This window comes from Maniola hyperantus, chromosome 10 (genome assembly GCF_902806685.2).
Source record: "Maniola hyperantus chromosome 10, iAphHyp1.2, whole genome shotgun sequence".
Classification (NCBI taxonomy): Eukaryota; Metazoa; Arthropoda; class Insecta; order Lepidoptera; family Nymphalidae; genus Maniola; species Maniola hyperantus.
The window spans coordinates 2136790-2150293 of NC_048545.1; the positions used below are offsets into that span (position 1 = coordinate 2136790).

The 13504-nt window shown below is 41.4% G+C and overlaps 2 protein-coding genes across 3 annotated transcripts in view; one reads left to right on the top strand and one right to left on the bottom strand.

Annotated features, from left to right (window-relative positions):
* Positions 1–12746, top strand: part of Mekk1 (mitogen-activated protein kinase kinase kinase 4) — a 39716-nt gene extending 26970 nt beyond the window's left edge. The window contains exons 23-32 of the mRNA XM_069501294.1: positions 341–422; positions 1436–1543; positions 2546–2651; positions 3175–3359; positions 4174–4341; positions 5969–6134; positions 7561–7683; positions 7984–8084; positions 8723–8902; positions 10224–12746. Of these exons, the coding sequence (XP_069357395.1) occupies positions 341–422; positions 1436–1543; positions 2546–2651; positions 3175–3359; positions 4174–4341; positions 5969–6134; positions 7561–7683; positions 7984–8084; positions 8723–8902; positions 10224–10274 (1270 nt within the window). The 3' untranslated portion in view covers positions 10275–12746. The remainder of the gene's footprint in view (positions 1–340; positions 423–1435; positions 1544–2545; positions 2652–3174; positions 3360–4173; positions 4342–5968; positions 6135–7560; positions 7684–7983; positions 8085–8722; positions 8903–10223) is intronic.
* Positions 1–13504, bottom strand: part of ChT (choline transporter) — a 447845-nt gene that overhangs the window by 257668 nt on the left and 176673 nt on the right. The window lies entirely within an intron of this gene.

Genomic DNA, 13504 nt, shown 5'->3' on the forward strand with positions numbered 1-13504 from the left:
TTATTTAGGGCTGGATACTTGATCAGACTAAAGGTGTTCCATTGCGTGCATTCCAAGTCGATAATATAGTATTCATGCGGGCAAGTTATGTCCTGTAGACCCAACCAACTCAATTGATTATATTAGAAGGTGTATACAGTTAGTTTTTTGGAAAAAGACTGTACCTGCGCAGTAAGCTATGTACCAATCTATTTGGAGTTATGGAGTGAGACGCTACGGAGGCAATTTAGCTTTATGTAGTATTATTGCAAAACTTGATTCTTTGAACATCCGAAATGTGTCTCAACACCGCTTTTGGGACAAAGGCATATCGCCTTAAAATGAATTCCTTTTTTACCAGATGGGCGAGTCAAGGACTAGAGTTTTTAATGCTGGCCTGTGATCCGTGCAACACCAAACATCTGAGCGATGAAGAGTTCGAGGTAAATCATTTTTTCTGTTCCTTTATGAAGATAAATTGACAAGTTACAAGACAAAACATGGGGTTGTTCCGTAGAACAAGAGTATATTTTAAAAAAATCTTTTTTTAAAACTTTTAGTGTAATAGTGTAATTTAGTATTTTAGTGTAGTAATCTGCTTTGTAAGGTAGGCTTACTTGATGCCTAATAAAAAGCAATGAGGTTTTAAAAGGTATTGTACGCGGCCGAAAATAATGTATATCGGCCTTTAGAATGACATTTCGGATTTGTAGAGCGTTGTCTCTGTCACTCGTACCTATATGACGTTTTTTCGGTCTCAACCACAGGAGCAACGCTCTACAAATCTGCTATCTCCTTTTAAAAAAGTCGATGCACATTACTTTCGGCCGCGCACTGTGTTTAGGTTATACGTTGCAGGAAACACGGATTTAGACTTGAAAGTTATTACAATGTTTTTATAATATGAAATATCGAATATGGATTCATTTAATGATTTATATCAAAACTATTAATAAACTTAAATCTAAAAAAAAAACAACATTTAATTAAAACTAAAATAAATTAAATTAAATCTAAAACCTCGTCGAGACCACCGCAGCGAGGCATTGTACCCAAGATGCTGGCAGCATTACCCCTTTGGATGGCCAAACTAATTCTTTGACCAAGGTAGCTGCCAGCTCTCGGGTCCCCGGTTGACTCGATAACTCTTTTCGCAATTTCTTCAAAAAGAGCTCGAGCCCCCGGGCCCCACGGCCCCAAGGTCTCCACACCAAAAGGCACGAATACGAAGCTCCCATCGAGGTTTTCATATTTGCGCCTCTTGGCCTGTTCGGCGCTGATGGCCGCTGATGGATATCGAATAGAATATATAGCACGCGACAGGTCGAGATGCCATCTCTACCCGTCTCGTACTATAGACATGAGTTTACGACTTGACTATTATAATGGCCACTCTAATGTGCAGTGCATAAGAAACATTGGGTTACACTTACAATTGTTTTCTCTTTTGGTTCAGGATCTAAAGCAGCTAATGGACGGCTGTATATCGCACGTGATCGGTTCCCGCACCCCCACTCCCACCACCATAACGCCCGCGGCGCCGCATCGGAGGCCCAGGATACATGTACGTTTGCTATTTAACTTTATTGGTTCAGGATCTATAGCAGCTAATGGACGGCTGTATATCGCACGTGATCGGTTCCCGCACCCCCACTCCCACCACCATAACGCCCGCGGCGCCGCATCGGAGGCCCAGGATACATGTACGTTTGCTATTTAACTTTATTGGTTCAGGATCTATAGCAGCTAATGGACGGCTGTATATCGCACGTGATCGGTTCCCGCACCCCCCACTCCCACCACCATAACGCCCGCGGCGCCGCATCGGAGGCCCAGGATACATGTACGTTTGCTATTTAACTTTATTGGTTCAGGATCTATAGCAGCTAATGGACGGCTGTATATCGCACGTGATCGGTTCCCGCACCCCCACTCCCACCACCATAACGCCCGCGGCGCCGCATCGGAGGCCCAGGATACATGTACGTTTGCTATTTAACTTTATTGGTTCAGGATCTATAGCAGCTAATGGACGGCTGTATATCGCACGTGATCGGTTCCCGCACCCCCACTCCCACCACCATAACGCCTGCGGCGCCGCATCGGAGGCCCAGGATACATGTACGTTTGCTATTTAACTTTATTGGTTCAGGATCTATAGCAGCTAATGGACGGCTGTATATCGCACGTGATCGGTTCCCGCACCCCCACTCCCACCACCATAACGCCCGCGGCGCCGCATCGGAGGCCCAGGATACATGTACGTTTGCTATTTAACTTTATTGGTTCAGGATCTATAGCAGCTAATGGACGGCTGTATATCGCACGTGATCGGTTCCCGCACCCCCACTCCCACCACCATAACGCCTGCGGCGCCGCATCGGAGGCCCAGGATACATGTACGTTTTGCCAAAGACATATTTTTTTATACGTAAATTAAAAGTGAAAAAAAAAACAACATTAAATTAAAACTAAAATAAATTAAATTAAATCTAAAACCTGATCGAGACCACCGTAGGGAGGCATTGTACCCAAGAAGATTCTTCTATTGTTTCTATGTATACAGAGTCCGCACAGCACGAGCAGCACGAACAGCAAAGAAAGTGGCTACCCGCCAACTCCCCCCACTGAACATGACGGACCTCCCAGCTTACATAGGCTTGATGATACATGTGAGTATGACATGTATTTTTATTTGAAACATACAAGTATTGGAAGTGGAATAGAACACGCAAAGAAACGCACAGCTAAAACACAGATACGCAAAGGGATGCATGCAAATTTTTCTACGTGTATGCGTGAAAAAATAACAAATACATACATACATACACACTTTCGCCTTGATAATAATCTATTCAAACAATTTTGACGAAAGGCACAAAATTAGGTATAGGCTAGACATAGGCTACTTTACTTCCCGGAAAAAAAACACGTTCACACACAAAAACTGTTTTTTTTTTAAAAAGCATAATAATACCCGGCTGAGTTTGTTGTGGGCTCTTCTTAGACCTGGGTGCGTTTGGAACCCTCGTAGCTTTAGTTTTAAGTACGTATTAATTATCACCACTATATCATATCATCTTACAAATAAAAATTTATGACAATCAGGAAGCGTTAAATTTTACAAATTCTGAATAAATAATTTGAGTTTGAGTTTAATATTTTGAAGATTTAATTCTACTCGTACTTCCACAGTACACAGCAAGCGTGTGATAGAAGCAATTCAAAGACTGGACGAGACCAGAGACGAAAAGCTGCAGCAGGCGAAAGCAGTAGGGAAAGTCCTGGAGTCCACAGTGAAGAGTTACGAGCCGAAGCTCAGGCAGTTGACCTTCAAATGGCAACGAGGCTTGAAGATCGGCGCTGGCACTTTTGGCAAGGTATTAGAATGACATTTCGGCTTTGTAGAGCATTGTCTCTTTCACTCATACCTATATGACGTTTTGTCGACAGAGACAGTGCTCTATTAATCTACTATCTCTATATCTATTTTTAGCGTTTAAACTATCGTGGGTGATTTCCATTAAAAGTATAAATTGTGACGGCTTTACTCAAGTATTTAGTCGACGTAAGCCCGACTAGTTTCGAACCCATCCCGGGTCCTTTTCACAGGGTCTGAACCCGCTGCGCGTCGCGATTGAGACCCTGAATTTGACAACAATTGATTTATTCAATTGTTGTCAAAAAATTTATAACAATTTTGTGGGTAGAACATTCTTCTAGTGGCGGGTTATTTTTACCACATTGAAATAAGGTTTAAAATAAAAGGTAATTATAGTAACTACAACATTGACTTATATATTACTTCGTATGGACAGGGTTCTTGAACAAACAAAATAGCATCGACTCATTGGTGCTTATGCACCAATGCAACCGTAGTGACGTCTGGATTTCAAACGGGTCGTTCATTAGTATCTAAGAGGTGGCGCTGATTTATTTGGTTTCTAAACCGTGAAAAATTTCGTTCGCCATATCTTGTAATTTTTTTTCGAAGAATATTAGCCATGTTAATGACTAATATTCCCCTTTCCTCTCCAACTAAGCGTCAAGCTTGTGCTAGGAGTAGGTACGACAATAGTGCAACGGGCGGGGTTTGAACCGTCAACCTTTCGGTTTTCAGTCCACTCCTTTACCCGTTGAGCTATTGAGGCTCTCATTTATATTGGTGAACCCTACAAAAATCATTTTACACAGGTGTACACGGTAGTGAACACGGAAAGTGGACAATTGCTCGCAATGAAGGAGCTTAATATCGGCGCAGGAGATCGACGCGCGTTGCAGAGAGCGGCCAATGAGCTGCGCGTATTGGAAGGAGTTTTACATCCGCATTTAGTACGGTATTACGGATGTGAATTACATAGGGTGAGTCTTCTTCCTGATCCTATTTCCAATCCATCCAATTTACTTTTATAAAGATAGGTTTCTTATTAAAATTCTACATCTGCTTTGTTAAAATTAGGAATTGGGTATTTGACTGCATCAAAAATGAACTATTTTTCAGTGATTACCAAATAGAGGGTCTTCCAAAATACCTAAAATCTACGTCCTTTGTTAGTTTTACTACGAATTTATTTAGTGAATTCCGAGAGCCAAAACACGATTAGCATACGAGTGGATACAATAAAATCGCGAAGTTTCCCCAAAATACGCATTTTTTACACGACCATTAGGAGAAAAACCAGTTTCATTCGATGGATATAAAACCAATTTCAATAAAATTTCGAATTTACGTTCAACGTTTAACACACTAAAGGATTACGGTATTATTTTATGGTACAGTTCTTGCAATTCACGAATGCGAGTGAACTTTACTTGTGGTTACGTCCTATACAAAGGCATTGTGTACGTGTGCGTGCACGTCTGACCAATCATTCGCGAGCAAGCGCTCGCAAACGCAGCACACACACACACATTTACTGTACCTTACTTATACCGTTACAGCTTAACACAAGCATAAATAGAATATAATAGAATAGAATAGAATAATGTTTATTCGAGGTATATAGGTGGTACATGGTGTAGGCAATATCGTCCTGTACAGCAGTGCAACACCTCGAACAGGTAGGCCACTCAGCTTGTGTTGAGACGTCGGGCCCCTCAGACACAAACCTCTAGAGCAAATATCTGAGGTACCAGACGCCCCTACGCTGATTTTCAGTGACCGCCTTTTAAATATTACCTAAACGTCAGTGGCATAGAATATATAAAGTTGGCGAGTAAATGGATAAATAAAATGAAATAAAGTGTTTACAGTTTTTAAATTTAAAGTGATATAGGACATAAAAGAAGAAATAAGAAATAATACATTGAAATAGATGTTGTAAATTGTAAGAATAGGAAAATTGTACGATAGTTTTTTTTTTTTTGTAAGTATAATAAAGAAAAAATAAAATAAATAAGCCACTCACCCTCGTTAAATGCAAGGCAAGAGCTATAACAGAGCACATAGAATTTGAAATATAAATATTTATAACTTTTTATAAATATTTATATTTCAAATTCTATGTTCTATGTGCGTGGAACAAATTTTCGCTCGGGCGCCAAAAACTTTCCATACATTTTGACGATCTCCCTGGCGCAGTGAGCGCTGTGGTCTTAATAGTGGGAGGTCCCGGGTTCGATTCCTGGCAGGGGTTTGGAATTTTATAATTTCTAAATTTCTGGTCTGGTCTGGTGGGAGGCTTCGGCCGTGGCTAGTTACCACCCTACCGGCAAAGCCGTGCCGCCAAGCGATTTAGCGTTCCGGTACGATGCCGTGTAGAAACCAAAGGGGTATGGGTTTAATAAAAAAACTGCCAGAACCCTTCCAGGTTAGCCCGCTATCATCTTAGACTGCATCATCACTTACCACCAGGTGAGATTGCAGTCAAGGGCTAACTTGTATCTGAATTAAAAAAAAAAAATTAAAAAAAATACATTTCGCCTTTGTGATCCCATTTCCCATTTCAAAACAAACAGAGAAGTAAAGCTATATGTCTCGTCTCCACAGGAAGAAATGCTGCTATTCATGGAGTTGTGCGTGGAAGGCTCGCTAGAAGCGCTAGTAGCCACGTCTGGCGCTCTAACGGAACACACTACTAGAAGATACACGAAGCAACTGCTCAGTGCAGTCTCTGAACTGCATTCCCGGTCCATCGCGCATAGAGATATTAAAAGTAAGTTATAAACCATAAAGTTTATTTATTTTATATTATACAATTAACAAATAAACTATTAATAAACTTAAATCTAAAAAAAAAACAACATTAAATTAAAACTAAAATAAATTAAATTAAATCTAAAACCTCGTCGAGACCACCGCAGCGAGGCATTGTACCCAAGATGCTGGCAGCATTACCTCTTTGGATGGCCAAACTAATTCTTTGACCAAGGTAGCTGCCAGCTCTCGGGTCCCCGGTTGACTCGATAACTCTTTTTGCAATTTCTTCAAAAAGAGCTCGAGCCCCCGGGCCCCACGGCCCCAAGGTCTCCACACCAAAAGGCACGAATACGAAGCTTCCATCGAGGTTTTCATATTTGCGCTGATGGCCGCTGCACCCGCCATAGAGGAGGTCGCCTGAATGTGGGATGCAGCTAAAGTGTCTACACAAGTTGCATCCCAAACAAGCGACCTGCCCATCTTCCACGGTACGAGCGTCATACCATCAGGTCTCTTGCCATCGCTACGTGCCAAACCAATAGGTTCTAGTACAGCTGGCACATGGGCGGTGGCAAGGGACCTCCGGATGATGTCGTTAAGGGTACTATGGCGGGAGAAGCGTCCAGCGCTTCTCGAACAGGAGAGCCCATGGTGGCCGAAGGCGTCAACGCAGTCACATAAAGTGCATACATTTTAAGTTCTCGCTCGCCTTTTATGTGTCACCTGTCATATCAAAGAATATAATGTTTTATTCAAGTAAACTTTTTACAAGTGCAACTTGTTACCACTGGTTCGGAATGCCGTTCCTACCGAGAAGAACCGGCAAGAAACTCGGCGGTTGTTCTTTTTAACTTTGCAATTTACAATGTTATTATACCATACTATACAAGCCATTGCAGCCCCGTGCATTGCTGGAGCGAGCGAAAAACGATTTTAGTCTTTATTAATTACTAGCTGATGCCCTCGACTTCGTACGCGTGGATTTATGTTTTTAAAAATCTCGTGGGAACTCATTGATTTCCCGGGGTAAAAAGTAGCCTATGTCACTCTCCAGGTCTTTAACTATACCCATGCAAAAAATCACGTCGATCCATTGCTCCGTTGTGACGTGATTGAAAGACAAACCAACAAACAAACGCTTTCGCATTTATAATTTAGTAGGTATCTTTAGTACTTACTAGTTGATGCCCGAGACTTCGTCTGCGTGAATTTAGGTTTTTTCTAAATCCCGTGGGAACTCTTTGATTTTCCAAGATAAAAGTAGCCTATGTCCTACCCCGAGATGTAAGCTAACTCTGTTCAAAATTTCATCAAAGTCGGTTAAACTGTTGGGCCGTGAAAAGCTAGCATTATAATATCGCATTTATAATATTAGTATAGATTAGTATATGGATAATATTTCTTGTTAAAAAAAAAAACAAATTATTCTGGTGTGTTCATAGGTGGCAATATCTTCCTAACCAACGAGGGTCACTGTCTGAAGCTAGGCGACTTTGGTTGCGCAGTCAAAATTCGTGCTAATACCACAGCGCCGGGTGAACTTCAAGGCTACGTTGGCACGCAGGGTAAGAACAACATGATTTCCCAATGGGGACCCACAGGCAAAACTGATTTCAGAGGGCGCCACAAGAGGTACGACCAATGCAAACTGTCATCATCATAGTTTCTTACTTAGATTAAGGAGGTTGTATATGTTTACATGACTTTTTTTAATTATGGCGTTTGACAGTTCAGTATAGCTGGTTCCACATTTATGATGCTGCAGTAGCAGTGTGAATCCCCATTTCATATCGTTTTCTCAACCTATCTACTGAGTGTCCTCTCAGAATGAGAAAGGTTTACACCTATAAAAATATCTGTTGCAGCTTACATGGCGCCCGAAGTGTTCATGAAATCGTCAGGCCACGGCAGAGCCGCTGACATCTGGTCGCTGGGCTGCGTCACCACTGAAATGGCTTCCGGCAAAGTGAGACTTAAAAATCTGAGTTCATAAAGCAAATTAAGAAGAAAATATGAGTTTTGAGCTTAGCGTCCCGTCTTAAGGTCTCAAAATATGACTTCTGCGCGTGACGTCCCTCCGTTGAGGCCCAAGATATGAGTTTTGCGCTTGGCGTCCCGCCGTTGAGGCCCAAAATATGAGCTCTGCGCTTGGCGCCATGCCTTTAGGGGCCCAAAATATGAGTTCTGTGCTTGACGTCCCGCCGTTGAGGCCCAAAATATGAGTTCTGCGCGTGACGTCTCTCCGTTGAGGCCCAAAATATGAGTTCTGCGCTTGGCGCCATGCATTTGGGGACCAAAATATGAGTTCTGTGCACGCACAACAGACGGAAACGTTTAAGTGCGGAAACCAGCCCAGAGCGAAGAAGAAGAAGAATGAGTTCTGTGCTTGACGTCCCGCATTGAGGCCCAAAATATGAGTTCTGTGCTTGACGTCCCGCCGTTGAAGCTCAAAATATGAGTTCTGTTCGTGACGTCCCTCCGTTGAGGCCCAAAATATAAGCTCAGCGCTTGGCGCCATTGGGGCACAAAGCATGAGTTCTTCGCATATAAGGTCATTGCCATTACATCCGTGCCGAGTATACTAAGCTGTAGAATCGTTTCCAGCGCCCGTTCTCGGAGTACGACAGCAACTATCAGATAATGTTCGTGGTGGGCATGGGCGGGCGGCCGCACATCCCGGACACGCTGTCGCCGGAGGGACAGCAGTTCTGCCTCAGTTGCCTCACTCACGACCCCGATCTACGTCCGCGCGCTGAGGCCCTCAGCTTGCATCATTTCTTGATGGTATGTATGATTTCTTTTTCACTTACAGTACGCGGCCAAAAGTGATGAACATCGGCCTAATTGACATTTCATCTTTGTAGAGCATTGTCTCTGTCACTCATACGCACATATGACGGTGTGTCGGTCTTAACGACCGAGACAGTGCTCTACAAATCTGCTGTTATCCTTCTAAAGATCGATGTTCATCACTTTTGGCCGCGTACTGTATATGCCTAGCCTCCTATGCTCTCTTGGTACTTTATGCAAGCTACAGTTGGTGTCACGCAAAAGGTCTCCGACCTTGAACTTGCGCAGTGAGTGAAATATCGCTCTACAATTTGGCGTTTCATTAACGTCTCCGATGACTTGTATGCCCAATAAAACGATTGGATCCCACCCGTCTTGCCACAGAGACGCGCGCATGACTTTGAATGATTTTTTTAACATATTAGTATGAACTTAGGTTTGAGTTAATGTTATCTGTGGTTAATTGGTTCATTCAGATTCATACGCAAAGAATATTAAACTCTATTTTTATACGCACAAAGCTTAAAATCGCCTGAAACGCGACCGCATCTGCGTGGAAAGGCGTGGACAGATCTGTCCCAAAGCACCGACAGTCTTGGTCACGTGCTTGGTCACATGTGACCCACAGCGTAGTAGAAAAAGACCTCTGACCTTGTACCTGCGCAGTGGGTGATTTATCGATGATGCTAGAGCATATGTAGTGCCCAGAAGAGGTGAACTATGAGAAGGCTTACCCACATATCACTTTCATTACCTCGTAATCGAAGTAAAAACAGAGTGTATTTACAACTCTTGTCACAAAACCCATTTTACCCTCGACTTAAATAACTAACCGGCTCGTTGGAAAGCCTGGAGCACCGCAGAGACGTAAGCTCTCTGCGTGTTCTATCGTCTCTATAATGGAGAGTGTTCCGAAGAGTTGTTTGATCTCATTCCACCCTCCTTTTTCTACAATCGCACCGCACGCCACCGCAATCAATTCCACCCTCACCCAGGTTTCTGGAGCTCTTCGACCACCCGTTGTGCCAGATCCTTTTACCACGCACATGCAAACTGGAATCCCCTTTAGATTACAACATGGGGTTATTCAAGGGGCGGACCAACAAATTCCCGAAAGGCCGGCAACGCATTTGTGCTTCCTCTGGTACTGCAAATGTTCATGGGCGGCGGTAATCACTTAACATCAGGTGACCCGCCTGCTCGTTTGCTCGCTATCTCTATTTTTAAAAAATCTGCCTCTCGGGTAAAATGGCTCGTTTTATGCCCTTGTTGTCCAATCCACTATTATTATATTGTATGTATTTGTATATTGTAGGTAAAATCTGATGACGACTGCAAGTGTGAACCGGCGTATCTAATCACGTAGAAGTAGACGTGACGAGCCTCCTTGCCCCCTGGAGACTGGTTCAGTACCCGAAAAAATGGCGTGCTCATGAGGAGGCCTCCTGACCTCTGACAATGAATAAATGAAGACTAATAAAGAAGAAGAACGACAAGGAATATTGCAATGGGGATTATGACTACTACTCAAATCAGCGACTTTTTATCAAACGTCAAAACGCTGTGTCACTCTCCAGGTCTTTAACTATACCCATACAAAAAATCGCGTCGATCCGTTGCGACGTGATGGAAGGACAAACCAACAAGCAAACACACCTCTATATAATATTATGTATTGATCAAACTCGATATATCTAAATATATAAAAGGAAAAGGTGACTGTCTGACTGACTGATCTATCAACGCACAGCTCAAACTACTGGACGGATCAGGCTGTAATTTGGCATGCAGATAGCTATAATGACGTAGGCATCCTCTAAGAAAGGATTTTTGAAAATTCAACCCCTAAGGTGGTGAAATAGGGATTTGAAATTTGTGTAGTCCACGCGGACGAAGTCGCGAGCATAAGCTAGTAAAATATAAAGTTTTATGAATGAGTATTGTAAAAATTTATGTAAGAAAACTTATATGCAAGTATGAGCCATAATATAATAATCAAATTGTGTGAATGTAAATAGATGTAGAAACCTAGCGCTTTAATTTTAGTTTAGAATAATTGTTAAATGGGATACGACTTAAAGAATTTGAGAAATTTTATATTCGAGGGAAAGAAAAAGAGAAATCTAGAAATGAAGTAATTGTAAAGATATTTTTTTTTTATATATTATAATATAAATAAATAATAAAAATATATATAATATAAATAAGAAATAATAAATTGGATAGATATTTTTGAAGCTGTGAAAGTCTAGTGGTTAACGACTGGCTTACTATTCGGGGGTCTGGGCTCGATCTTTTTTTTTAAAATTCAGATACAAGTTAGCCCTTGACTGCAATCTCACCTGGTAAGTGACGATGCCGTCTAAGATCGAAGCGGGCTAACCTGGAAGGGGTATGACAGTTTTTAATAAACCCATGCCCCTTTGGTTTCTATACGGCATCGTACGGGAACGCTAAAACGCTTGGCGGCACGGCTTTGCCGGTAGGGTGATAACTAGCCACGGCCGAAGCCTCCCACCAGACCAGACCAGAAATTTAGAAATTATAAAATTCCTAATCCCTGCCAGGAATCGAACCCAGGACCTCCCACTAATAAGACCACATAGCTTACCACTGCGCCAGGGAGGTTGTCACATTTGTAAATATTGAGACAAATCCGACGGACTGAAAATGCTTCGAAGAAGAGGGTAGTTCTAAAATTCTTACGAACGTACTGGGCTTCGATTCCTGGCAGAGGTTTGGAATTTTATAATTTCTAAATTTCTGGTCTGGGTCTGTTAGGAGACTTCGGCCGTGGGTAGTTACTATCCTACCAGCAAAGCCGTGCCGCCAAGCGATTTAGCGTTCCGGTACTATGCCGTGTAGAAACAAAATGGGCGTGTGTTCAATAAAAACCCTTCCGTCATACCCTTTCCATGTACGCCCGCTCCACCTTAAACTGCATCATCACTTACCACCAGGTGAGATTGCAATCAAGGGCTAACTTGTATCTGAATAAAATAAAATAAATTAACTGTAAAGAAAAATATATATATCTATATAAAAGATAATATAAATATGTGAGGAAACCTGCACGCTTGAGAGAGTTAGAGTTCTCAAAGGTGTGTGAGGTCTGACAATCTGCATTTAGCCAGCGTAGTGGACCTAAACCCTTCTTATTCTAAGAGGAGGCGCGTGCTCAGTAGTAGGCCTGAGATGGGTAATGAAGATGATGCTGATGATTTTGGATGATAAGATTTTTGCATTTATTTTGAGCAGCTTGTTTTGAAAAAAGTCGCCAAGTATTGTCAACTGTATAGTTAAGTGCCATCGAACAATTTTATTGTTATGTATTAGTTATGTATTATACCTATTCCGCTATAAAATATTATGTACCTACATTATATTAAGTTGTTGTAAGAACAAAAAAGTTATAATAAAAATAATGAAAAATAATATTGAAGTGTTTATTTTTATCGGGGATAAGGAATTTAGTATTAAATGTTTTATTTTTATTGAAAAGTAGAAAAGTAAACTTGGTACCATGCACGTTGACATGATTTGTGGTAGATACAAATAGTAGAATACTACAGTAAAAGTTTTTTTTTAAATAATTTTGCAGTAGAATTAGTTATGTAATAATTTTTTTTTAAATGAAAATATTACAATAAAACTTAAAGCTAGCCTTATCTAATTACTATACAAATCATGCCCGCGTGAAATGGTGCCAAGAATACTGGCTGCATTTCCGCGCTGGATGCTGTAATAAAATTACAAATTCTACTGCATTACTTACCTAAATATGAATTTTATGAAATGTCTGTTGACTTATATGAAAATAAAAGCGAGTATGTGGTTATTTTGATGTGTTTGATTTTCAACTAGACCCGACTCATTGCCTCGTTTTAACTCTAGCTAAGGTCTATAGATTGAGCAAACTTTGACTTTGCTCCACAGATTTGCTCAGGCTTAAGTAAGACAGTGGCGTTGATTCTGTTGTTTTTCGCTAAACTAAATTTAGAGTATCTGCATCCTCTTTTTAATATTGCTAAAATAGGACAGAACATGAATTTTGAAGAATCGAGAACATTTAAAGACTAAATTTAAGTGCACGCTACAAACTATACGCTCGCAACTGGCAGCTAAAGTCACGAAGTTTGACGGCTTTAAATTAAACTTAAAACTGTCATGTGTCAAACTATGTCTGTCCTTTTCATATTATATAAGTAAGAAGAGGATGCGAGTACTCTAAAATTTAGTTGTGCTCAGAATCAGTACCACTGTTAACATAAATCTGTCTCATTTTTACTGAAACTTAAGTCTGAGTAAAGTCAAAGTATGCTCTACAGACCTGTGGCTCTACCGCGGTTGTTTGACAGCTACAATGTCACGATCGCAATCATCTCTGATTGGTTAATGCTCGCTCACTATTGGCCACAATGCATTGTTGCAACAAGAATCGCACAAATTCAGCCAAATCAGACAATTGAGATTGTAATAATGATTGATGCAGGTCTTACGAAACCGCCCTACTCTATGTCGTGTCTGTCAGTATACCCTACTGCGCCTGCCCTCTATGCACCTCCCTGGCGCAGTGGGGAGTGCTGTGGTCTTATC